We start from the raw sequence: 26,765 nt of genomic DNA, 5'->3' as shown, positions 1-26,765 counted from the left end.
CCTGGGTCCCTGTGGCTGACTGTTCCTCTGTCTGGCTTCCTGGCTTTTAATCCCCTTTCTCCTGCTCTTCTGGCCTGCTGCTTTGGACGTCCCTGAGTTGTCTCTCCTCACCTGTATCCCTGGGGCTTACTCCTCTGAAGACTAGGGGGTGGTTTATACAATCCTGTTATCTACAGGTTTGACACACAGTAGGTACTCTGGGGATGGTCACTTTCACTGTTTAAGCTCCAAATTGGTTCATTACTATTAATAGTAGTTAATATTAATTGAGCACTTAATATATGCTAGAACCACACTAAACATCATTCATGCATCAAGGCTCATTTCAGACTGACAATAACCCTAGAGAAAAAAACCCACTGCCATCAAGGCAATTCCAACTCACAGCAACCCCCCATTGGGTTTCCAAGGCTGTAAATCCAAGCAGTGTAAAGTGGTTCCTCCCATGGAGCAGCTGATGGATTTGAACCACTGTCCTTCTAGTTAGCCACCAAATGTCTTACCCACTACACCACCAAAGTTCCTTAATAAGCCTGGAAGCAAGGTATTATTATGATTCCCCCCTTTACTGAGGACACTGAGACTCAAAGAAGTGGCTTGTCCCAGATCACAAAGAAGTGGCTTGTCCCAGATCACAGATGGTTCAAAGAGGAATGAGACTAAAGCTGTTACACCAGGGCCCCTCACACTGTGGGCCTAACAAGTATTTATTGACTTCCTGGGCTCAGCACAGAAGACACCAAGGTCAAGCTGGACCCCAAACAGCTCCAGCACCAGGAGGAATGTGGTGTAGGCCCAGGAGAGATACAGAGTGAAGGAGGCTCACAGCTCCTTGAGAGCAGCAGGAAGGGCTTCCCAAGGAGGTATTCTGAATTAGGGGAAAAACTCAAAGGAATCCACTATTCATGGAATGGTCAGGGAAGGACATTCCAAGGAGGTAGCATCTGAGCAGATGCATGGCTGGAGAAAGTGGGCAGCCATGCTGATATCTAGGGAAAGAAAGCTGGCAACAGGAACAGCACGTTCAAGACTTGGAGGCAGGCACATGCCTGATGCCTTGGAGGAAAAGGAAGGAGGGATAGGTGGTGGGGAAAGGTGTCCACAGAGAGAGAGAGAGAGACACGGCTAAGGGACCCAGCGCCAGAGCAGCCTGACTTGGCACATACATGTTGTTGTTGTTGTTGTTGTTGTTGTTGTTATGTGCCGTCAAGTCAGACCCAACTCATAGCCAACCCCTCCTTGGGTTTCCAAGGCAGTATCACTACAGAAGTAGATTGCCCAACCTTCCTTCCGAGGAGTGGCTGGTGGGTTTGAACTGCCAGCCTTCTGGTTAGCAGTCAAGTGCCTTAGGCATTACACTACCAGAGCTCCTTGGCACATACATAGCATAATGAAATTATTCTTTATGCTTCTGACCCCAGAGGGCCCAGAAAGCATCCTATTCCAGCTGCCACTGCCCAACACAGGTGCACCACACACCAGCTGTGTAGGGAATCCAGCAGTCCCTCCCTCAAACCTCAGAATTTTAAAGGATAAGAAGTCGATAACCATCCTTTTTTATTAGTCTACCTTAATCTGTCAAAGATTTCATATTACTTGGTTTCACAATCAACACCCATGGAAGCAGCAGTCAAGAAATCAGACAACGTACTGCACTGGGCAAATCTGCTGCAAAAGACTTCTTTAAAGTGCTAAAGAGCAAAGATATCTCTTGAAGACTAAGATACGTCAAACCTAAGCCATGGTGTTTTCAATCACCTCCTATGCATGTGAAAGCTGGACAATGAATAAGGAAGACCAAAGGAGAATTGATGTTTCTGAGTTGTGGTATTAGTGAACAATACTAAAAGTACCATGGACTGCGAGAACTAACAAATCTGTCCTGGAAGAAGTGCAGCTGGAATGCTCCTTGGAAGCGAGAATGGCCAGACTTCGTCTCACCTACTTTGGTCGTGTTGTCAGAAGGGGCCATCCCCTGAAGAAGGATATCATGCTTGGTAGAGTGGAGGGTCAGCAGAAAAGGGGAAGGCCCTCAACGAGATGGACTGATACAATGGCTGCTCACGACGGGCTCAGGTATGGCAAGGATTGTGAGGCTGGCGCAGTGTTTCATTCTGTTGTGCACAGGGTCACTATGAGTTGGAGCCAACTCAATGGCACCTAACAACAATTTGCAAAACAATGTGTTAATTATAGCTTGTGAAGCAATGCATAAAAATGTGCGAAGAGAAATAAACAATTTTTCTCTACACGCCCCCCCCCCTTCCTCAGCCCAAAGCCAACAATACTAACATTCTGGTGCACATCCTGCAGTACCTTTCTCTACACTCAAACATACCCACCAAGAAGGGAAAGGGAATATACCAAAACTGAGTTATCAACACAGTAACACTAATGAAAGGAAGACACAGAGAGTACACAAAAATAACAGACAACAGATAAATACTTTTATATACACAATACTGCATTATCAGTACTAACAAACACTAACCTATGAGTAGATACATAGGTACACAGGCTGAACATTTAGGTATGTCTAGATAAAAGGGAACATACCTCATGACCATATGTAAGTCTGGCAGACAGTATTTCTATATACGTATTTGTATGTAATATAAGAATGTCCATATAAACAGAACTAACAGGGGGCAAAGTCATGGTAACTTCTTAAGTCATAGCCAATCACACTGAGGGAGTGAGTTGTTGGGCCTCTGGGCTCGGGACCGTGGTTGTGGGGGACATCAAGCTTTGGCACAATAAACATTGTTCTACATCCTACTTTGGTGACTAATGACTGGGGTCTTAAAATCTTGTAAGTGGCCCTCAAGATGCAAAAATTGGCCTCTCCTCATCCGGAGCAAAGAAGAATGAAGAAAACCAAAGACACGTGTAAACAATTAGTCCGAGGAACTAGTGGACCATGCAAACCTCAGCCTACTTGACCCTGAGACCAGAAGAACTATATGGTGCCTGGCTACCACTGTCAACAACTTGGAAAGGAATCAGTGCAGGAAATCCTGGATAAAGTAGGAGAAAAATGTGGAACAATACTCAAAATCATAAAAATGGTAAAAGAAAAAAAGAAATACTAGGCTTACTGGTCTGATAGAGCCTGGTGAAACCCCTAAGACAATGGCCCCTAGTCACCCTTCAGACCTGAATTGAACTTACTCCCATGGCTTCTAGCCAAACAACAGACAGGCATATAAGATGAACAATTACCCCAGGTAGGTACACTCCTTAGAACAACCAAACATGGGTGATCAGAAGGGCAGTATTTGGACAGGGAGACAGCTCAGGGAACAGAAATGCACAGAAAAGAAGGACACAGGGAAAAGGTAACGACAGGGAGAAAGTGGGAAGAAAGCTGCTGCATTGTGAGGACCGAGTCAATGTCATGACACAAAATATATAAGAACTGCTGTATAGAAAATGCATTTCCTCCACAAACTTTCACCCAAATCACAATTAAAAAAAAAAAAAAAAAACACTAAGAAGGTCTTCATATTATTTTATGTTTTCCTTCCCTACACAGTTGGGATCATGAGCCTGCGTCTGATTCGGCAACTTCCTTTCTTACTCAACAAGACAGCATGTTCAGCCCTTCATGACAAGACAGAGCTCACACTCATTCTTTTAAACAGCTGCCTGATATCCCAAGGTGTAGATGATCCATAGTATTAGTGCTAATGCGCCCTCATATGTTTTCCAACTTTATCTTTATCAACAAAAAATAAGTATCTTTGCAACTTCAGTTTTATATACTTTCTGTACTTGCTCTATAGGAGAGGTTTCCAAAGAAGTTGAATCTAAGAGTTGTGTGTGTGTTTGTGTGTGTGCATGTGCATGTGTGTTTGTTTTAGTTTTTGGTTCTTTTTCCAACAACAGATTATTTTTCCCAAAAGACAGAAGTCATTGGCAGTCCCATCAGCAGCTTGGGGAACTGTTTGTTTTCCAACAGCCATATCAGCACCGGGTATTATCTATCACTCATGTGTGTGTGTGTGTGTGTGTGTGTGTGTGTGTGAGAGAGAGAGAGAGAGAGAATGAGTGGTGGTAATGGCATGCAAATTGATGTCGACTAATATGGTTACTCAGCAGAAATGTAGCTCCATATAGTTTCCACTTCACAAAATGCTACCAACGTCAAGAGTGTCCTGGGCCCAGATGATGGAGGGCTGTGGGGGAGCAAGCTGTCCACAAGCAGGCCCTGGGCTGGACCGAGACTCCTCCCCACACGCCCCTCCCAGTCCTCACAAGCTAACTCCTGAGCCTGGACTATGCTCGTTTCTGAAATGGATTTCACACCCGGGACTAACAAAGATGCCTTTGTCCCTAGGAAAGGGGGAGAAACTGTTACAGGAACATTCTGGGTTCTGTTCATTCAAATCTCGGTGGGTGGGGAGGGGAGGGCAGCGTGAGGGAGAAGCAGGACACTCCCCTCTCTGGGCTGACCTCAAGGACAGATGCCGCGGGCAGAGCTGGAGCAGCCCCAAACTCCTTGCCATCCACTCACTGGTTCATTCCACAAACGTTTGCTGGGCGCTTGATATGCCAGGCTCTCTGGGAAGCAACTTGACGTTCATCACCCCATGCAATCCATCCCCACAGCCCAATAAACAGGTGCTCCATTGCTCCCATTCCACAGATGAGAAAGCGGAGGCGCAATGAGGGGAAACCTCAGCCCCAGTCACAATGCTAGTGAGTGAGGCAGGAGCACAAAAGATGCAATTAACTCACTTCTCACCAGCCACAGGCCACCCGGGTCCCAGCTGCCAGGCTCTCCCACCTGGGCTATGCAGCCTCCACACACCACTCTACAGTCTACTCTCCTCCGTCAGGCAAAACCAAGTCACACGGATCCTGCCCCTCCACTGCTCAAAGCTCCACGGGCTCCCAGCCCACTCAGGGTAAAATGCAAGACCTTACAATGGCCCACAAGGCCTTGCACAACCTGCCCACTAGCCTCTCCACTCCCACCGTCACCTCCCTGACTTCACCTCCGATCACTCTCCCCCTCCTCACTCACCTCCAGCCACACTGGCCTCCTTTCTGTTCCTGGAACACGTTCCTGCCTCGGAGCCTTTGAACTGGCTATTTACTGTGCTTGGAATGCTCTTCCCTCAGATACCCGAAGAGCTCCCACTGAGCTCCCACCGCCATTTCCTTCAGGTTTACATATCACCATCGCAGCAAGACCCTCCTTCTCTTTCCAGCACCAAACACTAATAGGCATTATCTTATGTGATTTTTTCATCACTGTCTTGTCTTTGCCACTAGACTAGAAACTCTTGGGGAGCAAGAACTTTGTTTTGTTCCCCACTGCATCTCTGGCATCTAGAATACCACCTGACACATAGCAGATACTCACATATTTGTTGAATAAATAAATGATCCCAGCCCAGGGGCATCAGGGAGGAGACTTCCTGGAGGAAGTTACATCTAAGGTTGAGAACAGAAGGATGAGTAGGAGGATGCACTAATACAAGCCAAGCAATTTTCATTTTTGGGTTTTTGTTTTTGTGTTTTCATTTTTTTCTGAAGGCAGTTCGAATTGGATTTTCTGTCACTTGCAACCAAAGAATCCTGGCTGAGACAACCAGCACTGGCTAATACCAACATCATCACCATCATCATCAATGCTGATTAATCCAAACCTTCTCCAATGGACTGCAAAGACCTAAAAAGTCACCAAGCTCAATCAGGATGGTGCCAGGGTCCTGTGATCTGAAACTAGGCCTCAGACAGCACTGAGGGAGCCTGGGATTCTGGTCTGACCCCCTTGCTTCCTCACTGGGGCCTGTACTGCACGACCTCCTGGAGGAGCCTAAGCACAGAGCAAGATTCAGGAAGTAGAGCAGACGGATACGGGAACCTCCGGTTTAACAGCTAATGTTGCAAACAAAGAAAAAGGAATGCTTGCCCCCATGCCACAGGAAGTGAAAGTCTGAGCAACAGAGCCTGGAGGGGAGCATAAGGCCCCTCCTTCTCTGAGCGAGAACCCCCCTCTTCTCCACCTCACAGAATCAGAAGGATCACCCACAAACTGGAGCCCGTGTCTCACACAGAAATGCCTACAGGGCGGGGCAAGCAACAGCAATGCAAGGCTGGCTGGGTCGCCTTCATGAAGGCAATAAAGTTGCATCCTTTGATCAGAGAAGTGCTTCTTGTGCTTATAAACACATAGGAATATGCTCCCCTTCCAAGGAGAAGCCTGTAGCCTCCTACTTTACTACTTTTGTTAAAATGTGAGTTTCTTGGACTGTCTTTCAATTTTCCATATGATGGAAACAAGGACTGGAAGAAATACTCCAATGTCCTCTTAACTCTACTTAAAAAAACAGAAAGTTGCGCAAGTACAATGATAAATGACAATGAGCATTCAACTTCACTGTGAGTAGGATGTCAGGGAGGGTTGGGCACTGGGGCAAGCAAAATACAGCAAGCCTTGTCCACAGGAGGCAGCCACTGTCCAGCTCCAGTCAAAGTGCTGTCATACAGGGATGTGAGCCGGATGTGCAAAAATCTGCTGATCACTCAAAAGAAGTCAGAAAAGTTTCTGACTTTTCAAGGTTGGCAACTAATAAATTTAAGAAGAAAAAAAAAACACTGTGCAGGCCACACAAAACCCACTTATGGGCCTGATCTAGCCTGAGGACCTCCAGTTGGGAACCCGCGGTTCTGACTATAAGCAAAAGTGAGTCTCTGCCTTAATCATGTCTGTGTCCTCAGTGGCTAATATAAGACCTGGCCCACAGAAAGGGCACAGTAAGTGGCTTCAGACCTGAGTCATCAGTGTGCATGTGAGCACAGACACACGTGCGTGCACACACACACACACACACACACACATCTTGTGATCACTAAAAAAGTCAAGGAATCCAGGAATCCTCTGGGACACAGGATTCAGCCAACTGATTTGGACACAATTTAAATCTCTCTCTCTATCCTCCACGGAGTGTCAGCTACTGGACAAAACAATAGTAGAACAGGAATCAGGAAACCTGAGTTTAAGTTCCAATTCAGCCACAAACTCACATGGTAACCCTGAGCCAAGCCCTAGGCCTGTTTCCCCTCTTGGGAAAATGAGAAGATTGGCCAAGATGTCTCCACCTCTTTCAGCTCTAACCACCTGATTTTAGGATTCTACTAGGAAGGAAGGTTGGGCAATCTACTTCCTTAGTGATACTGCCTCGGAAACCCAAGGAGGGGTCACTATGAGTCAAGTCTGACTCAACGGCACATAACAACAGCACTACCAACAATTGCCGATGAAGGAAGGCCCTCAACAAGATGGAGAGACACAGTGGCTGCAATGATGGGCTCAGGTATAGCGGGGTTCGTGAGGCTGGCGCAGGACCAGGCAGTGTTTCATTTTATTGTACATAAGGTCACTGTGAGGCAGAGATGACTTGCCGGCACCTAACAACAACAACAACAACATGGCAAAACAGGTTACACTTTGGAAGACCTGCCTTATTCAGTGATCCAACAGGTTCCGAATGACCAGTGCATAATGGTACATAATTATGCATGGGTAAACTGTCCATTCATTGGACCAACAGATTTTAATGTAACATAGTACAAAGTAGCAAGGATTGTGATGATGGTGTAAGACTGGACAGTGTTTTGTTCTGTTGTACACAGGGTCTCTGAGTTGGAATCGACTCGACAGCATCTAACAACTAACAACAGTTGCCAACGGATGATTTACTTGGCCTAGTGAGGTCAAACGGTCTTAATCAAGGCCTTCTTCAGTCCCCAATTACTAAATCAACAAACCGGCAACACTCAAACAAAGATGTACAATCACAGTCATTATTTATTATTATAGCTGATAGATGTGGAGTGCTTCCTACATGGGAGACATTGTTCTTTACAGGCTTTATAGGTCTTAAGCCAAAAAGAAACACACCAGTTGCCAACAAGCCGACTCTGCCTCATGGAGATCCCACGTGTGTCAGAGTAGGCAGACCCGCTCCTTGGTTTACAGTCCACGTGTGTCAGAGTGGGCAGAACCCGCTCCCTGGTTTACAGTCCACGTGTGTCAGAGTGGGCAGAACCGCTCCCTGGTTTACAGTGCCTGATTCTTTGGAAGCAGATCTCCAGGGCTTTCTTCTGAGGCGCCTCGGGGTGAGCCAACCTTCCGTCAGCAGCAGAGCACTTAACCATTTGCATCACCCAGGGACTCCTTACAGATCTAAACTCCCTTAATTTTCCCATCAATCTAAGAGACCGGCACATTTTCAGAAATGATGAAACTGAGGCACACAGAGGAGAAGCAACCTGCCCATGATCACACCGTCTGTAAGTGGCTGGGATGGGGATCAGACAGGAGGGACCCAGAACCCTCGTGTTTCATTGTGAAGCCATTAGAGAGGTTCGTTACTGAAGAGGAGTAGCGACACGAGGAAGAGCCCAAAAGGGTCAAAAGAGGCAAGAGGTAAAATTGCACAGTCATGTGTGCAGCATGATCCCACCTGGGTTAAAACAAAATGCAAAGGGGAAGTTGTTTCTACTCTTATTTTCCAAACATTCTATGATGAGCACGGTACCAGCAAACAGCCAGGGTCTGACACTCGTCCCCGGGAGCATTTTTCTAGTCAACCCCATCTCATCCTCTGAGCAACGAGAAGAGCCAGAGCTCCCTGAGGAACCCAACATCCCCCTGCCTGCACACCGCTGCATCACAGGCATCTAAGACAGGTCCAGGCATGCAGCAGGTGCTGAATGAAAGGCACAGCAGAAAAGACAAATCCCATGAGATATAAAGAGACTTCCCCAGTTTATAGCTGAGGAAACTGAGGCCCAAGAGGGTGACTCAGAGAGCTGTGTTAGTGCCAAGACAAGGGTAAGGAGAGCCACGTCTTAACCAAGGGATTCTGCAGCCAGCACAAACGGTACAAATCACAGTCAAAAGGACCAGAGGTAGCACAATTAAATACCAGGTGGCATCCAAGACCGGGTCCTGGACTGGGTGTGGGAGTGGCAGTGATGTGATAGGTCTAAAGGACATCTTAGGAGAAACTAGTAAAATGGGAATACAAAGTGTGGGTTGTATAATGTTGTATCCATGTGAAATTTCCTGATTTTATTCACTGTACTGTGGTTGAGGAGCCCTGATGGTACAGTGGTAAAGTGCTCAGCTGCCAACTGAAAGGTCTATGGTTCAAACCCACCAGCCACCCTGTGGAATAAAGATGTGGCTGCCTGCTTCCATCAAGATTTACAGCGTTGGAAACCTGCGGGGCAGTTTTACTCTGGTTTATAGGGGCTCCATGCGTCAGCATGGACTTGGTGGCAGTGGGTCTGGTTTTTTTTCGGTTTTTGCCGACATTTGTTATTTTGTGTTACTTATTTTTATCTTAGCCATCCTAATCAGAGTGAAATGGCATCTCATTGTGGTTTTGAGTCACACCTCTGATGGCTAATGACACTGAGCATCTTTTTGTGTGTTTGGTGGCCATGTGAATGACCTCTTTGTGAAACAACTATTCAAGTTTTTTGCCCACTTTATGACTGAGTTATTTGTCTTTCTGTTGTTAAGTTGTCACAGTTTTGTATATATTTTTGGTTATCAGATTCTTGTTGGATGTTTGGTATCTGAAGATATTCTCCCAGTCAGCAGCTTGTCTTTTCCCTTTTTTGGTAAAGCCTTTTGATGAACAAAAGTTTTTAATTTTTATGAGGTCCCATTTATTTATTTTGTCTTTTGCTGTTCATGCTTTTGTTATATTAGATAATCCATTGTTGAAAGCTAGAAAATGCCAAAATTTTTTAAAGTTACAAAAAAATTAACTTTGAAAAATGTATTCAATTGTCCATAAATACAGCATGCTTGGGTTTGCATAGGTATGTAGGATTTATAATATATATACCCAAAATATCATTTTACTACACTTGGGTCCATGAGGGAGATCACCTGTAGGTGAAATGACATAAGGCAACATGCTATGGCATACCCTACTGTTTTTATTATCTTTGGGATCAAGCACAAATGAACCTTAAAAACTAGCCAATCAACAGCCTTGCCAGACATCAGTTGGTGACTAGGACCACAACAGAGCTCCCTGATGTTGCAATTAAAACAGTCCAATCCCTCTGCTCTCTAGGTTGTGATAAGGAGAGGAAGCCAAGGATGCCAGTCTACAGCCACTCCCATGGCTGGGATCCTCACCCCTCAGACCAAGTCATGGCCACTCCTTAATTGCCAGGAACCAGGAACACTCCCATCACAGAACATGCCTCAGTTGATCTTTTATTCACCCATCATTCATTCAACAAATACTAACAGAGTGCTTGTGATGTCCTAGGCAATGGGGATATGGCAGGGAATACACAAGAACGAGACCCCAACCTCATGTGGCCTATACTGTAATAGGAAGACAGACACTAAATAAGCAAAGAGACAAGTTAATTTCAGAGAGTGACAGATACCAAGAAGAAAGTAGGTGAGGAAAAGCTGAGCGAGTGACTAGACGGCTCTCTGAGAAAGTGACATCTGAAAGAGAGGGAGAAGGCCCCCAACGCAAAACATAGTTAAAAGTGCTCCAGGAAAGAGGACCAGCAAACGCCAAGGCTCAGAGGCTGGAATCAACTTGGTACAGCTCAAGAACAGAAAGCAAGCTGGTGGGACTGGGGAAAGAATGACAAGGTGGGGACATAAGAGTGGAGTGGTGAGAAGAGTCAAGTCACATAAGACTTTGTAGGCCAAAGTAAAGAGTTAGGAATTAGTTGAGCTCCATTTTCTGCTCCACCCCCTCAACAGAGTGAGGATGGGAGAGGAAGGAGCTCCCATATGACTGGTGTTGCCGCCATCAAACAAACCAGAATGAAATGCCAGGATGCTGGACCTAAACCCCACATTGTCAAAAATTACATTAAACGTAAATGGGCTACACAATCCAACTAAAAAGAAGAGACTCTCAGAATAGATAAAAATGCCAGATCCAACTGGCACATATCATACCTATAAGAGATGCACTTGAAATATAAAGACACAGATAGGCTGGAAGGAAAAAGATGGCAAACAGAAAGCTGACGTGGCTGCCAGATCCAACTGATCTGTGTTGGTATCAGATAAAACAGACTTCAACACAAGGCACATTACCAGTGAAAAAGAGGGATATTTAATAACAATAAAGGGACAATTCATCAGGGAGACACAGCAATCATAAATGTGTATGTACCAGCAACAAAACTTCAAAATTCACCAAGTGAAAACAGACAGAACTAAAGGGAGGGAGATGTAATCAGCAGTCACAGTTGGAGACGTCTCCAGTCCACTCTCAGCAACTGGGAAAACAAGCGGACCGAAAATCGGGGAGCATACAGACGACATGAATAACACTATCAACCACCTTGATCTAAATGACATTTATAGAACACTCCCTCCAACAACAGCAAAATACGCATTCTTTTCAAATGCACAAGGAATGGTCCCCAAGATAGACCATCTTGGGTCATAAACCAAGTCTCAACAAATGTCAAGGGGCTATATCAGGGGACATCTACGTTAACTGGCATAACATACCCCACTAAGACAATGTTCTTCATCCTACTCTGGTGAGTAGCAAGTGGGGTCTTGAAAGCTTGCAAGTGGCCATCTAAGATGCCACTATTAGTCTCTCCCCAGCCAGACCAAAGAAAATCAAAGATGCTAGGAAACAGTTAGTCCAAAGGACTAACAGACCCCATGAACCACACATCCTTCACTAACCTGAGACCAGAAAAATCATATGGTGCCTAGCTACCACTAACGACCACTCTGACTGGGATCACTACAGAAGGTTCTGGACAGAGTGAGAGAAAAATATGGAACAAAATTCAAAATCACACACACACACACACACAAAAAAAAAAAAAAAAAAACACCAGACTTGCTGATCTGATAGAAACTGGTGAAACCCTTGAGACTATGAACCTCAGATGCCCTTCAAACCTGGAACTGAACCAACCCTTGGGAATCTCCTTTCAGCCAAATAATAGACAGACCTAGAAAGTGAATAATGACACTGGTGAGGAACTTACTCCTCAGAACTATCAGCCACAGGAGACAAAAAGGGCAGCACTTGCCCCAAAACAAAGCTTGGAAGGCAGGAATAGGCAAGAGAGAAGGACACATCGAAACGGGGAACCCAAACAGGAAGTGGGAAGAGTGTTGTTACACTGAAGATCCAGTGGTTAAGAACATGGGCTCCGGAATCAGTCCTGAGTTCAAATCCACCATCTACTATCTGTGGTAGGCTGAATTTTCAGATGCTCCCAAGATTTCCACCCCCTGTAGAGTCCCCCTTTCATGTAGGCAAGACTGTGATGCTGAATTCACTCCCCTTCCATAATAAAGGTTATGTTATATATTAAATATCAAAGATGAAGGGGTTTTTCAGATGTAATTGAGATCTCAAATCAGTTGGCTGTGAGTTCATCAACAATTATTCAGAGAGGAGACCAGAAGAACAGGATGATGCCTGGCTACCATTACTGAATGTTAATGGGGAAAATGTGGAAGCAAATTTCAAATTCTCCTAGAATCCAGACTTTCTGGAGCCATGAGGAACCTGGAGGCTAGATGAACCCTTGGGACTAGTATCCTGACAAAATCTTTAAACATTAAACCTTAAACCAAAATTATCCCCAGAAGTCTTCTTAAAACCAAATACTAGTTTCGCTTCACTAGTAAAGAATGCCTTGAGCACTGCACCCTTTAAAGAACTATCTATATGAGATGAAACTGACAACTGAAAGATTAGATAGGAAACTTAAGGGGCAGTGAGTCCATGTTAATGGAGGAGGAGTAATTTGGAAAAGGAGGATGAGAATGATGGCACACTCGAAGAATGTCATCACTGTTGCTGAACTGTACATGTACAAACTGTTGAACTGGTGTATGTTCTACTACATGTATTCTCCATAACAACAAAAAAAACAACTTTTTAAAAAAATGAGTCAGAATGAGACTGACCTAATCAGGTGAGCCCTTGAAAGGGTGAGTCACAGGAGGGCTCTGAGCAGGGCAGTGACACAAAATGACTTCTTTCCAACAGAATCCCTCTGGCCGTGTGTGAAGACAGACTGTTTGAGAGCAGGTGGAACAAGTTAGGATTGCAACAGTCCCAGCCACTTTGAAACCATGCACGTCACCTCCTTGCACCTCGGTTTTCCTCATCCATGAAGTGGGTCTGAAAAACACATCCTCCACAGGGCAGAGGTGAGAGCTAATAATGCAGTAGTGACTAAGGCACTTGACTGCTAACCAGAAGGCTGGCGGTTCAAACCCACCAGCCACTCCTCGGAAGGAAGGTTGGGCAATCTACTTCCGTAGTGATACTGCCTCAGAAACCCAAGAAGGGATCAACTATGAGTTGGGTCCGACTCCACGGCACGTAACAACAACAACAACATGATGGCTAGGGGTGCAGGGTGGAGTGCAACATCCTTCCAAACAGTTTTTAATCATGCAAATTAGTTTCCTGAACAGAATAACAAGGAGTGCCTTCCTCTCTCACAGGAAGTAGGGCCCTTTCTCACCATCAACAGCCATCGCAGCCCAGCAGCAGCCACCCTGTCAACTGCTCACACCCCAGCCAGAAATAGGGGCCCAATCCTTCTCTGGGCAGTCAGCTCAGCTGATCTCTGCCAGATATCCTGCCCCAGTCAATCAGGTTTAACACGGTACCCACAGAGATGCTGAGACCCAGAGAGGGGCAACTCCAGGTCACACAGCAGCCTGGACACAGATGGAGGATCAGATGCCAGGACTCCTGATTTCCAGGCCTCCTCACTCTGCCTGGGAGGGGCAGGTGGCCACTCCCTCCTGGACCAGAAGCCAGCCAGAGGCAGGAGGTGACTTCAGAGACCTTAAGAAGATCACTGCCCAGGGGTTTTCAAATCAATTACACCATGCGACACTCCTGCTGAAAACCTTCCAGTGGCTCCTCGCCCCACTAAGGAACAAAACCCAAAGCCATCCCCGTGCATATGAGGCCCACACAATCTGCACCTACAAGTCACACCAACCACATCTCCCCTATTCTCCCCTCCAGCCACTCTGGCCTCTTGCTGTTCCTCAAACAAGCCAAGTGTGGTCTTGCCTCAGGGCCTTTGCACATGCTGTTCCCTCTGCCTGGAACACACATCTCTCAATTCTTTCCACAGTTGGCTCCTTCAGGACTGAGCCCAGAGGCCACTACTTCTTCAGAGGCCTTCACTGACCACCTCATCAAAGGCATTGCCACCACCCTTAATCACCATTAAAAAAAAAAAAAAATTGCCATCAAGTCAATTTCAACTCCCAATGACTCTATAGGATGGAATAAAAGTACTCCATATGGTTTCCAAGACTGTAATCTTTACAGAAACAGACTGCTACATCTTTCTCCCAAAGAGCAGCTGGTGGGTTCAAACTGCCGTTCTTTCAGTTAGCAGCCAAGTGTTTAAATGCCGCACCACCAGGGCTCCTTAACAGCCAACATAAAACTCCAAAACCAAACTCGCTACCATCAAGACCAATCCTACTCATAGCGACCCCCACTGGGTTTCTGGGGCTGTCAATCTTTACAGAAGAAGATCGTTCCATCTTCCTTCCGTGGACCAGCTGGTGGGTTTGAACTGCTGACCTTGGTTAGCAGCCAGATACCTTATCCGCTATGCCACCAGAGCTCTTATGTTGTTGTTGTTGTTATGTGCCGTCGAGTCGCGTCCGACTCATAGTGACCCCTCCTTGGGTTTCTGAGGCAGTATCACTACGGAAGTACATTGCCCAATCTTCCTTCCAGGGAGTGGCTGGTGGTTTTGAACCACCAGCCTTCTGGTTAGCAGTCAAATGCCTAGTCCTGTTTTATTTCCTTTCTGGCACACCCACAAGCTGCATGAACCTGAATAAGTTAATCAACCTCTCTGGACCTTTGTTTTCCCATCTGTGAAATGGGTGTCATAATGACCTACACTTCAGAGGGTTGCAAGGACTCAAAGAGATAAGCCACGCAAAGCACTGAGCACAATGTCTGGCACATAGTTGGACCTCTGTAAATAGAATTATTACTACAACTCTTAACACCTTCTTGAGCGATCTCTTTTATCTAATAGGGTCCAAAGATTCCATGAAGACAGGACCTTTGCCAGCACCTAATACTGTGCCTGGCACAATGTGGGTGCCTCATGCCTCTTTATTGAATGAATGACTGAGTTAGTGAATGAAAGCACCAACGGCCTACATTTCACTCCCCCTTGCAGAAGCTGCCCACCCTCTCCAGCAAAGGGGAAAGCACAGCCAAGACCCCCAGCCCCAGTGGCCAAAGGTCACCTGCTTCTTTCCACCAGCCTTTGGCAGCCATGGTGCCACCAGCCTGAAATAGCCTCGCCTCCCCTGGCCAAGGATCAAGGGATCATCTGTCAATTCCGCCCTGGGGAAGGAACAAGTGGGTAAACACAGACTGAGTGTCCAACCACAAGACAAAAGAGGGCCAGGTGGGTTCCCTCTTGATCCTCGTGGTGCTAGGAAAATCAAAACGGATTTCAAATCCATCCCAGGCTATGAGGCTAGAGGGCTACCGTGCCTCCTGGGGCCTCCTCTGAGAGGAGGAGTGAGCTGGAGGCAGGTTCTGCAGCGAACCTGGACCTTTTCTGACGGGCCAGGCACTTTCCCTGGATCATCCGCTCACTTCGTGCAGTAACCCTCTGGGAGCTATGACCATCATCGTCTCTCACAGCTGGGGAAACCAGGGATCAGAGGGGCAAAGGGCCCTGTCCAAGGTCACACAAGGGCAGAGCTGTGATTTGAACCCTGGCTACAAGGTGCTCGAGTCTGTACTCTTAGCCATAAGCCAAGGGAGAAAGAGTCCCTTTCCAAGACCCACTGCTGATACAAAGACCAAGGCTGAGAGAGGCACTAACCACATCACACGCCTTGTGTATACACACACACACACACACACACACACACTCCAATTCCACATATTTCTACATACACACAAGAACACCAAAACAGGGCTGGGGGTCAAAGGAGATTTTTTGGCCCAGTGGTTTCAACCAGGGGCAATTGTGAGCCCCAAGAGACACTTGGCAAAAATGTCTGAAGGTATTTTTTGACTGTCACAATTAGGAGAGGGGGTGCAAGTGTATCTAGTGGGTAGAGGCTAGAGATGCTGTCAAACACCTTACAGCACACAGGACAAACCCCCGTGACAGATAACCCAAACCAAAAAATCAAACTCACCGCAGTCGAGTCGGATCCAACTCTCGGTGACCCCTCCCTGGGTTTCCAAGGCAGTATCACTACAAAAGTAGATTGCCCGATATTCCCTCCGAGGAGTGGCTGGTGGGTTTGAACTACCAGCCCTCCGGTTAGCAGTTAAAATGCCTTAGGTATTACGCCACCATAGCTCCCATGACAGATAACTATTCAGCCCCAAATGGTAAGTGTTGAAGTTGAAAAGCCTTATTTCAGCCTTATCTGTAATGTTTACTTTTTTTATATGAAGAATGTTTCCATGTGTTGCCCATTCAGTCACTCAAGGAACAAAGAATTACTGGACACTCGCTATGTGCCTAGTGTTGTCCTGGTCAGGGACACTCATTGCCATCAAGTGGATTCTGACTCATAACGACCCTATAGGACAGAGAAGAAGTGCCCCATGGCATTGCCCAGGGCATAACCTTTATGGGAACTGACTGCCACCTCTTTTTCCTTTTGCTTCCCAGCTGAGCATTTAACCACTGTGCCACCAGGCTCCTGTTAGGGACAAAGCCTTAAACAAACCAACCCCCAGGACAAGAGGGCTGCCCTGGGGGAGGGGGGTATTGTGAGTGGGGTACGGGCTAAAACAAATAAGTAAATGACACACAGGGGTAAATGCTATGGGGGAAAATGACTAAGAGCATCAGGGGTGCTGATGTGGGGGGGGAGCTACTTTCCAAGGAAGGCCTCCCCGAGTGGACAGTGGAGCTGGAAGAACACATCAGTGTGCCTGACCCAAAAAAAAAAAAAAAAACAAGCTCACTACCATCAAGTCGATTCCAACTCACAGCGACCCCCACTGGGTTTCCAAGGTGTTATATTTTTATGGAACTAGATTGTCCCATCTTCCATCCACGGAGAGGCTGGCGGGTTTGAACAACCAACCTCTGGTTAACAGCCAAATGCCTTAGGCACTGGGTCATCAGAGCTCCTAGCATACCTGACACAGTGTCATTTATGTGAAACTGTGTGTTTCAAAGACATATCAGTGAACTGTTTATTCCAGTCCTTTGCCTATGCATTATTTATCTTCCTGTAGTTAAGTTGTAGAATTCTTTATATATGCTGGATATTAAACCCTTATGAGATAAATGGTTTCCAAAAGGCAAGGCAGTCCAAGGATTGCCAGGAGCCATGGAAGCTGGAAGTGTGAGGAAGGATTCGTCCCAAGAGCCTTCAAAGAGCACAGAGCCCTACCAACAGCGCCTTGACTTTGGCCTTCTGACCTCCAGAACTGTGAGACAACAAATTTGTATTAGTTTACGCCACGGGGCGGGGAGGGGTGGGGGTGGGGGACAGAAAAAGGCATCTTGGTAAGAAGACACTTGGTTTTTAACACACACTTCACTGGAGTGAGGCAGGAAGCCACAGGCTATCTGAGTGGAGAGCATTCCTGGCAGAGGCAGGAGCAAGGGCAAAGACCCTGGGACCGGGCCGCTGGGAGAACAGCAAGGAGGCAGAGTAGCCGAGGGTGAAGGGGCTTCGAGAAAAAGCGCTGGAGGTGATGTCAGGGAGGCAACTGACCCATCATGCGGGGCCTCACGGGGCACTGTAAGGCCTTTGGCTTTCACTCTGAAAGAGATGCGGAACCAACTACAATGAAGTGGGTAATTGAAACTTAAGTTAAACAGGAGTAGAGAGAGGTACCCCTTACCACCTTCTAGGGCTGCAGATGCCCCTTATGGAAACTACTATACAGGGACTCTGATCCAGGCTAAGTACTCGGCTGCTAACTGAAAAGAAAGGTCAGCAGTTCAGACCCACCAGCGGCTCCTCGGAGGACGCGGCAGTCTGCTTCCGTGAAGACTACAGCCTTGGGAAACCTAGACGGCAGCTCTACTCTGTCTCACAGGGTCTCTGTGAATTGGGATCAACTTGATGGCAACTGGGTTGGGTTTTTTGGTTTTTGATCCAAGCTAAAACAAATGCCCAGGGGTTGGGAGTGAAAGATGTGGGTCCACCCAGGGCCCCCCCACCGAGGGCTTTCACTCTTTACCCAGAGCACACCCCCCTTCTGAGGGCCGCCTCGTGCCTCACCTGCAAAGCAAAGCATTTGGGACCCAATAACCTACCTGACTTGCCTTCAAGTTCTACAGTCTCCTAACTCTGGGGGCCAGAATCAGCCTACCCCGGCCCCCAGTGCAGTGGAAACTGCACTCTGGTTCGAGAACTAGCCCACCCTGCTCACCCACCACCCACAGGGTTCTAGCCAGAAAGCCTGTGTCTATTGGGGGGAAAAAAAAAAGATGAGATGTCACAAAAACCTTAGGGGTCAGCTTCTGCTGCAGCCAGGCATGCCCTGCTTCAAAGACTTAACTCTTGCAAAACCTCCAAGGGGGAGGGGGGCTGTGAAGCAAATAGGATGTGGGTTTCTTCATCTTTCATCTGAGGGTGTGGCTCTCAGCCAACAGGTCTTCTGCTCACTAACTTAATAAAGGGGCACCCTGTCTAAAAACAGGGGGTACCCTGAAGTCCCCCAAAAGCCAGAAACATCAACCCTATCCATCTCTTCCTAAAGGACAGATGCTAGAATAACTAAGTGCAGGGCTGCCAGGGTACCCGTGCTCAATTCCATGCACCAGTTGCAGCGTCTCTGATGGTCAGCCTTGTTCTAGGACAAGGACAGTACTTCCCCATTGTTGCTGCATCCCCACGGCCTAGAAATACACAATCCATGAAATATACAGCAGGCACTCCAAAAATATTTGCAGGGTGAGAAAAGCAGTCTCATCTCTTTGATCCTACTGTATGTGCCTCCATTTTCTGTGTGCAAAAGACAGGACCACTCTAACACCTGCAGACACTTCAGTTTTTATCATCAAAAGATTTTCACTGACATCCCGACTCTGCTCAGCCCACACAGAGTGCCTGACCCAGCCTCTCCCGCATCTGTAAGCTCAGCTCCCTGGGCCCTTTGGGCTCCATTCTTGTCTCCACAGGCAGCCCAGGAGTCCCCCAAAAGCAGCAGCTTTGCTCATGAATGGAGCATCATGTTGGGGAGTTCAGGGCAGTAGTACAGAGTGTGGGCTTGGAGGCCAGACTACCTAGGTTCGACTTCCAGCTCTGTCCAGCTGGGTGTTCTCGGGAAACCGACTCAGCCTCTCTGTGCCTGTTTCCCGTGTCAAATGGGAAACACAGTAATAACTAGAACTTTTGAGTGAATACGCAGAGAATACTTAACACGGGCTTTGCAAATGTTTTGCACAATCAGAGTGTTGGCAGATTGTTATTAATAGTGTCCTTGCATTAGCCATGCTGAAAACGCAGCTCTTCCAGCCTATGGATGTTTTTTTAAAAAATACATTTCCACAACTGGCACAAGTCTATATTCTACTCTCAGGCATTTCTCCTCAAAAGTTTATGGGGCATCTTTGTTTATGGGACATTTAAAGCTAGAGTGTTTTAGTTTTGTTTTCATGTCTCATTATATTCAATGGGAAATTATTTTTGCAAAACTAGTTACCTATTATTCTGGGCCACTACTGGCATTCTCTCCGTTGCTCCTGTGTTACAAAGTTGTGGTAGGCAGCTCACCAACTGCTGGCATCTTAGCGTGCAAGAGTCTGTATGGTGAAAGTACCATACATTATTTTTTAATTGTTTTTAAAACTCCTTCTCTCCCTGATTCAGCTTAAATTTTATTATTAGAAAAGCCTATTAAATAAGGTGGTTATATGAAAATATATATATATATATTTGCAACACATGAGTAATTTTATAAAAAGAGAGTTATTACACAAGATTTCCAGGTACACTTTTTTCCTTTCTTTTCTTCCTGCTTGCCTCTCTCCACATGACACACATCCTTCCATACTCTTCTCCAAGCACCTGTAACCTTACACATACAAAGTGAGTGCTGTTACAAGGAGCTCAGGTACCATAGCGCCTAAGGCATTTGACTGCTAACCAGAAGGCTGGCGGTTCAAACCCACCAGCCACTCCACAGAAGGAAGACTGGGCAATCTACTTCCGTAAAGATTTACTGCCTCAGAAACCCAAAGGGGGCTGCTATGAGCCCCACAGAGTTTTCTAGGCTGTAATCTTTTGGGGAGCAAATTGCCAGGTCTTTCTCCTACAGAGGGCTAGTGGGTTCAAACCACTGACTTTTTGGTTAGCAGCTGAGTGCTTAATCCTAAAACTCCATAGACATGCAAGGTACCTGTATATATTATGGTTATTGTTTGTTTTCCAAAAATAGCATTGTGTTATACTCAGGATGACAGAGCATATTACTTTTCAAAACACTCTCACGTGAAAATCCCCCAACTCATGGGCACGTCATTCTTTTTCATGATTGCAGCATCAAAAACTTGCCTCCCACCCCCCAACCACCGGCATTTCTTCCTAGTGCGAGATGAGGAGTACAGAATCTTGAAGAAACAACAAAGAGTGACAACACTAAACCACAGTTTCTTGTTTTGGCCACCAGAGCACCAATAAGAAAAGCTCTCCTCTTCTCTCCTCTTCTCAAAGCAGAACCACAGAAAGCATTCTGGGAGCTGTCTGCCCACACCCCCTGTTCTTCAGGGACCCCAGCCACTCAGGGCAGGCTCTCTGGTGCCCAGGAGTGACAGGTCTCCCTCCCCAGCCACACGGAGCCCTGCAAGGGCCTGAGCGGTCCCTCTGCCTTTCCTTCCAGGCCCTCTCTCTCCTCCCGTTCCAGCTGCCTGGCATGCCCATCACAGGACCCACTGGCATGAGGCCTCTCCCCTTACAGGCAAGGACCCCAAACCAATCCAACCAAAAGGCAAGTGGGCCTGGGCTTAGAGGTCTCTCACTTCATCTCTGAGAGGGGAGCCTTTGAGCCCCAGACAACCTCACCCACCCACTCATATTACTGCACATCCCCCGGAAAGCCATCATGGCATTCTAGGTACCTACTATGTACCTAAGAAGCCCTGGTGGTAGAACAGTTAAGTGCTTGGCTAATAACTCAAAGGCTGGAGGTTCACAGCCACCCACCGGCTCTGCAGAGGAAACATCCGATGAAACAACTCGACAGCACCCAAAACCACAACAACTATGTGCCCAGCCCCATTCTAAGAGATTTCACTTCAGGCTCATTCATGCTTCACAACACCCCTATAATGCTGTGGTTACACCATGTCCACTGTACAGACGACAAGGCTGAGGCACAGAGCAGGTCAGGGGTCAGCCCAGGGTCACCTTCAGTCTGTGCAGGGTAAAGCCGGAATCTAAACACCAGTAGTCTGCCTGTAAAGCGCCTCACTCAACCACCCCAGACCCGCAAAGTTGGAGACGAACCCACCATTCCCACCCTTCCATGGTTCCACCTATTCTGCAGTGGACGGACTAGGAAGCAGCATTAGTGGAAGTTAAGGGTCACACAGAGCTGGGTTCAAATCTCAGCTCTGTCACCTTAATAAACCACACGCCAAGCCCTTTATAAGCCAGAGGCAGCTTGCAGAATGGTCGTGGCCATGAGTTCTGGAGTAGGGCAGCCTGGATTCTGATCCCACAATGTCACTTGAGAGCTTCCCACATGACCCAGTGCAGCACACTTAAACTCTCTTTGCCTCAGTTTCCTCATCTGTCTATGAGGATAACATCAGCACCCTTTCCCTTTCATAGAGGTGATGGGAAAATGAAAATATATTTTAAATGCTTAGAACGGTAAATAATTAATAATCCTCAGCCTCTACTTGGTAACACCATCATTATTATTAACATTGCCCAAGACCACACAGGAGGCACACAACACAGCCGGGGGTCTAAACATTGAGATCCAAGGTTCCAAGTGAAAACCCAGGGCATTTTCTCCTACAACCTTTATGGTTTCCACCAAGAGACACAGCATCTCTAGGAGAGGCTGGTCCTTTCCCTTTCATGACTCTTCAACACACAAAACATGACACTAAGACCAGCAGTCCCCTTGGCAGTGAGGAGGGGGACTCAATCTAGCTCCTGAAGGAGGTAGGGCAAGGTGGGGAGATTCTTGAGAAACCAGAGAGCCCCCCGAGCCCTGGAAACAAACAAAACCACTAGTTCTTGTAGATGGAGTTTAACGAGTCAAAAGAAAACTCACTCAGAGTCCCTGTCCTCCTTTCAGTGCTGATTCAGACCTCATTTCCTCCAGGAAGCCCTCCCTGATCACCCCTGCTCTCTGGGTGCCAAAAATCCTGTAAGCCATCTGGATTATTTGTTTAGTTATTATAGGATAGTAATGATACTAATTAATGATAATAACTGGTAATTGTGTATCATACTCCACCAGCCATCAGTTTGTTATACCGTGGTGGCTTACATGTTGCTGTGATGCTGAAAGCTACGCTACTGGTATTTCAAGTACCAGCAGAGTCACTCATGTTGTTGTTGTTGTTATGTGCCGTCGAGTCAGCCCCGACTCATAGCGACCCCTCCTTGGGTTTCCAAGGCAGTATCACTACGGAAGTAGGATTGCCCAGCCTTCCTTCCGAGGAGTGGCTGATGGGTTTGAACCGCCAGCCTTCTGGTTAGCAGTCAAGTGCTTTAGCCACTATGCTACCAGAGCTCCTAGAGTCACTCATAGTGAGTAGACTTTAGCAGAGCTTCCAGACTAAGACAGACTAGATGGAAAAGCCTGGCTATCTACTTCCAAAAATTAGCCAATGAAAACCCTATGGATCACAACAGAATACTGTCCAATACGGTGGTTGCAACAAAAGACACAACCATACCAACAATCCTGCACATGGAACAGGACCAGGCAACACTTGGTGATGTTGTATAGGGGGTCCCAATCAGTTGGAGCCAACACAACACAACAGATGATAACATACACCTTACCACCCGCCAGGCACCGTGCTAATGATTTTATATACATATATAGAACTCACGTAAACCTCCTTAAAACCCTATAAAGTAAGATCTATTATTATCCTCGAGAGCTCTGGTGGTGCAATGGTTAAGCACTCAGCTGCTAACTGAAAGACTGGCAGTTCGAACCCACCAGACGCTGCAAGGAAGAAAAGACCTGGTGACCTGCTCCTATAAAGGTTACAGTCTAGGAAACCCTAGGGGGCAGCTGTACAACACGATGATAACTACAACAATGATCATCCTCCATTTTACAGATGAGGACACTGAGGCTCAGAAAGGCTAAGTGACTTGTCCAAGGTCACACAGCTCAAAGCTCTGACCCCAGTCTTGCACTGGGATTTTTTTTTTTTTTTAATTGTGATTTGGGTGAAAGTTTACAGAGCAAATTCACTTTCCATACAGCAGTTCACATATACTTTGTCTCATGACATCGACTACAATTTCCCCAATGCAACACCTCCCCTCCCACTTCCTTCAGATAATTACCTCTTCCCTGTGTCCATCCCTCCATGCACCCCTGCCCCCTAAGCTGTCTCCCTGTGCATAAACAGCCCTTCTTTCTCCCATGATTGTTCTCTCCAAGGGATATCTACCTCAGGTACATTTTCAACTCTTATGCCTGTCTTTTATTTGGCTGGAAGCCACAGGTGTGGATTCAATTCCAGACCTGAAAGGCAGCTAGGGACCATAGTCTCAGTTGTTCCCCCAGGCTCTCTTGGACCAGCAAACCTGGTCTGCACTGGGATTTTTTTCAAGCCCCATTTTGCACCCTAGACTGGACTGTCCTCTCCTTGAGGGCACGAACTCAGACCTGGATTTTAGGCAGCACGCACAATGCTCAGCCTATCATAGAGGCTTAATTTCCACTGGCTGGGGAGCCCTGAAACCAGGCACAAGGAGCCCAGGAAAGCTGTGAGGCCTGCCTCTACCATATGGAATTAAAAGCAGGGAGGGATTACCGTGCATGCTTCCTAACCAAGCGCCACAGAGAAGGAAAAAAAATCCCTTAGCAAATATGAAGACTGGGAGGAGAGAGTGGGAAGGCACAACCTGGAAGCTGCCAGCCTGGCTGCGTGGAGAGCCTGGTAATTAGCAGTTCCTAAAGCTCTAAACCCTGGCTTTTCAAAACTAAAAAGCCTTAGGTTGTTTAGGGGACATTTCGCACACAGTAAGACAAAAGAGGACCCCTGTGCCTTCACTGACCACCGAGGTGCACCTGGTCAAGTTACAGAGTCAGTCTGTTTCTGGAAGCTTGTTGTTATTGTTATTTCCCGTCGAGTCTGACCCGACTCATAGTGATCCCTCCTTGGGTTTCCGAAGCGGTATCACTACGGAAGTAGATTGTCCAACCTGCCTTCCGAGGAGTGACTGGTGGGCTTGAACCACCAGCCTTCTGGTTAGCAGTCAAGTGCCTTAGGCACTATGCTACCAGGCACCAGCTTAGGGATACCCAAAAAGACAAAGCCAGAAGGAAGCCTGGTTTCTCTTCTCCCTGTTTTACAGATCGGGAAACTGAGGCCAGGACAGTTGACATACTAGGTCTGAGATGTCAGACTCAAAACCAGTTCATCCCACAACAGACACATCAGCAACAAAATCACTGGATGAACTCAGAATATACAGTGTCAAGGCGATAATAAAGAACTAGAGAAATCTGTTGTTTTGGTTTTTCTGTTTCGTGAAGAAACAAGAATGGTTGATCCCAATCAATTTCCATTATCCCAACTTGCTTGGATTCTGCACATGAACAGTTTAAAACCACCGTTAACCCCAACACAATCTACATCTCTTTGGAAACCACATCACTTAGGACAGGAGCATGGGAGAGGTGTATTTTCTCTCCCATTAAAATAAAAATTTGTTTGTGCTTCCTGTTTCCCTTCCTGACTGATGAGCAGGCAGCCGCTGGGAAGGAGAAGTGAGGAGTTCCCCAGAATTTGACAGAGATCAGGGTCGTCTACAGCTTCAGTTCAGAAACTGCCAGTTTCCACGGAGCACGTTTAACTGTGAGAGAGGGAGCCAAGTGTCTTATTCTTACAAGCCTTTCTACAAAGGGTCCCTGGACCCAGTGGTTTTCAGGGCCTCTGCATTCCCACCAACACACACACACACACACACACACACACACACACATACACGTTCCTGTCCTTTTCCAGGGAGAAGGACTCTCTCCTCCCAGAAGTGGAACTTGGATCTCTCACAGCCCCAGGTGCACCCCCAAGCCACTGGGAGCCCAGAGACTTCGCTTCTCCCTCTTTTTCTCAGAGCCAGGGAGCTGCAGAGCCCAGCTCTGGGGTCTCTGAAGGAGCCACCACCCCCCACCGGCCCTTCCTGAGCCAGGATTAACAGACTTCCTGGAGCAAAGGAGGGCAGTAAATGAAGTCCCAGCAGGAGGCGTGGAGATGAAAGCCCCTGAGTCTCCTAACTCCCATCCAAGGCTCTGCCCTGTCCCACCTCCTCTGGCCCCTAGTCACTTTTCTCACTTCCTAAGAGAGTAGAGAAGTAGCTCCTTCCTCTTACAGGGAGAACAAAAAAGAAAGCAGCACAGAACAGGGGTTAAGAGCACAGGACGGACTGCTCTGGCAATATCCCAACTTAACCAGCTGTGTGATTCTGGGCAAGTCAGTCAACTTCTCTGGAGCTAACTCGCCCAAGCTAAAAACGGGGGGTGGGGAGGTGGGCGGGTGGGAATACTGGTCCCTACTTTATGTGCCACTTGTGAAGGTTAAAGCTTTGTGTCACATGTAAGTGACAGGCACACAGAAAGCGCTCAGTTGTTACAAGCAGTGTCTGAGCCCGGTATTGCAATTTGTGAGGTGTGGGGCCCTAGACCGCCAAATCGTGAGTTCGAAACTACCTCTGCTCGACTCTGGCGGTGGCGGCGGAGGGTTTGGAGGAGGGTCTCCTGGGTTTTGCCCACTTCCGTCCCACCTCTGGGCTTCAGCTTTTACCCTCCTCTGCTCAACGCGGAGGGACGCTGGCCTCTGATTCCTGGGGGCCGCTCCACCTCCAGATGAGTATACGGCGGAGCACCAGGAGGCGAACAAGTTCCCCAAGAAAAGACGCAACAGCAAAAGCTGCCGGCGCCTGGGTCCCAGAGCCCCTGCCTCGCGGATGTAACTAATTTTAAAACTATTTGAAAGGCGGGGAGGGGGGAGAAAAAGACAAAAGGGCAGCATGCCGGGGCGAAAAGGAGTGTAGGAGACCCCTGGTCGGCGCTGGACCGCGGGCCGGCCAGGGAGGCGACAGCAGAGCTCTGGAGAATCACAATCGCCCCACTTTTCTATGGCACCCGCGGGGAGCCTCCAAGGAACCTCTCGCGGCCCCCGGGAACTGCGGCCACAGCCTGGAAAGGACCCTCCCGGGCTAGAGGCTTCCGCGCTCCGGAGCAGGACTGGCGCCCGGAGCCACTCACCGACTGCAAGAAGCACAAGGTGCCCACGTAGTCCCTCTCGGTGCCCAAGATCTCGTTGAGGACGCAGAGGCGGAGGCGCAGCTGGCGCTCCGTCTCCCGGGCGGCAGCGCACGGGCCGGGGCCAGAGCTGGGTGCTGCGGCACCGGGGGCCGGGGGCTCCGGGTGAGCACTGTCCCCAGCCCCGTCGCCGCTGTGGCCGCTGCCGCTGGGTGCCTCCATTCTAGCGCGGCGGCGCGGCGCCGGCTCTTTCTCCCGCGCGGAGGTCGCGCCGAACGGCGGCTCAGGCGTCCAGGC

At 47.7% G+C, this 26,765-nt stretch overlaps 1 protein-coding gene across 1 annotated transcript in view; it reads right to left on the bottom strand.

Annotated features, from left to right (window-relative positions):
• PREX1 (phosphatidylinositol-3,4,5-trisphosphate dependent Rac exchange factor 1) overlaps positions 1–26,690 on the bottom strand; it is a 254,992-nt gene extending 228,302 nt beyond the window's left edge. Inside the window, exon 1 of the mRNA XM_007938333.2 lies at positions 26,472–26,690. Within this exon, the coding sequence (XP_007936524.1) occupies positions 26,472–26,690 (219 nt within the window). The remainder of the gene's footprint in view (positions 1–26,471) is intronic.
• Between the last annotated feature and the right edge of the window lie 75 nt (positions 26,691–26,765).

This window comes from Orycteropus afer, unplaced genomic scaffold, assembly GCF_000298275.1.
Source record: "Orycteropus afer afer isolate SDZICR_OR568_19922 unplaced genomic scaffold, OryAfe1.0 scaffold00049, whole genome shotgun sequence".
NCBI lineage: Eukaryota > Metazoa > Chordata > Mammalia > Tubulidentata > Orycteropodidae > Orycteropus > Orycteropus afer.
This window is presented reverse-complemented; position numbering and strand designations above follow the sequence as displayed.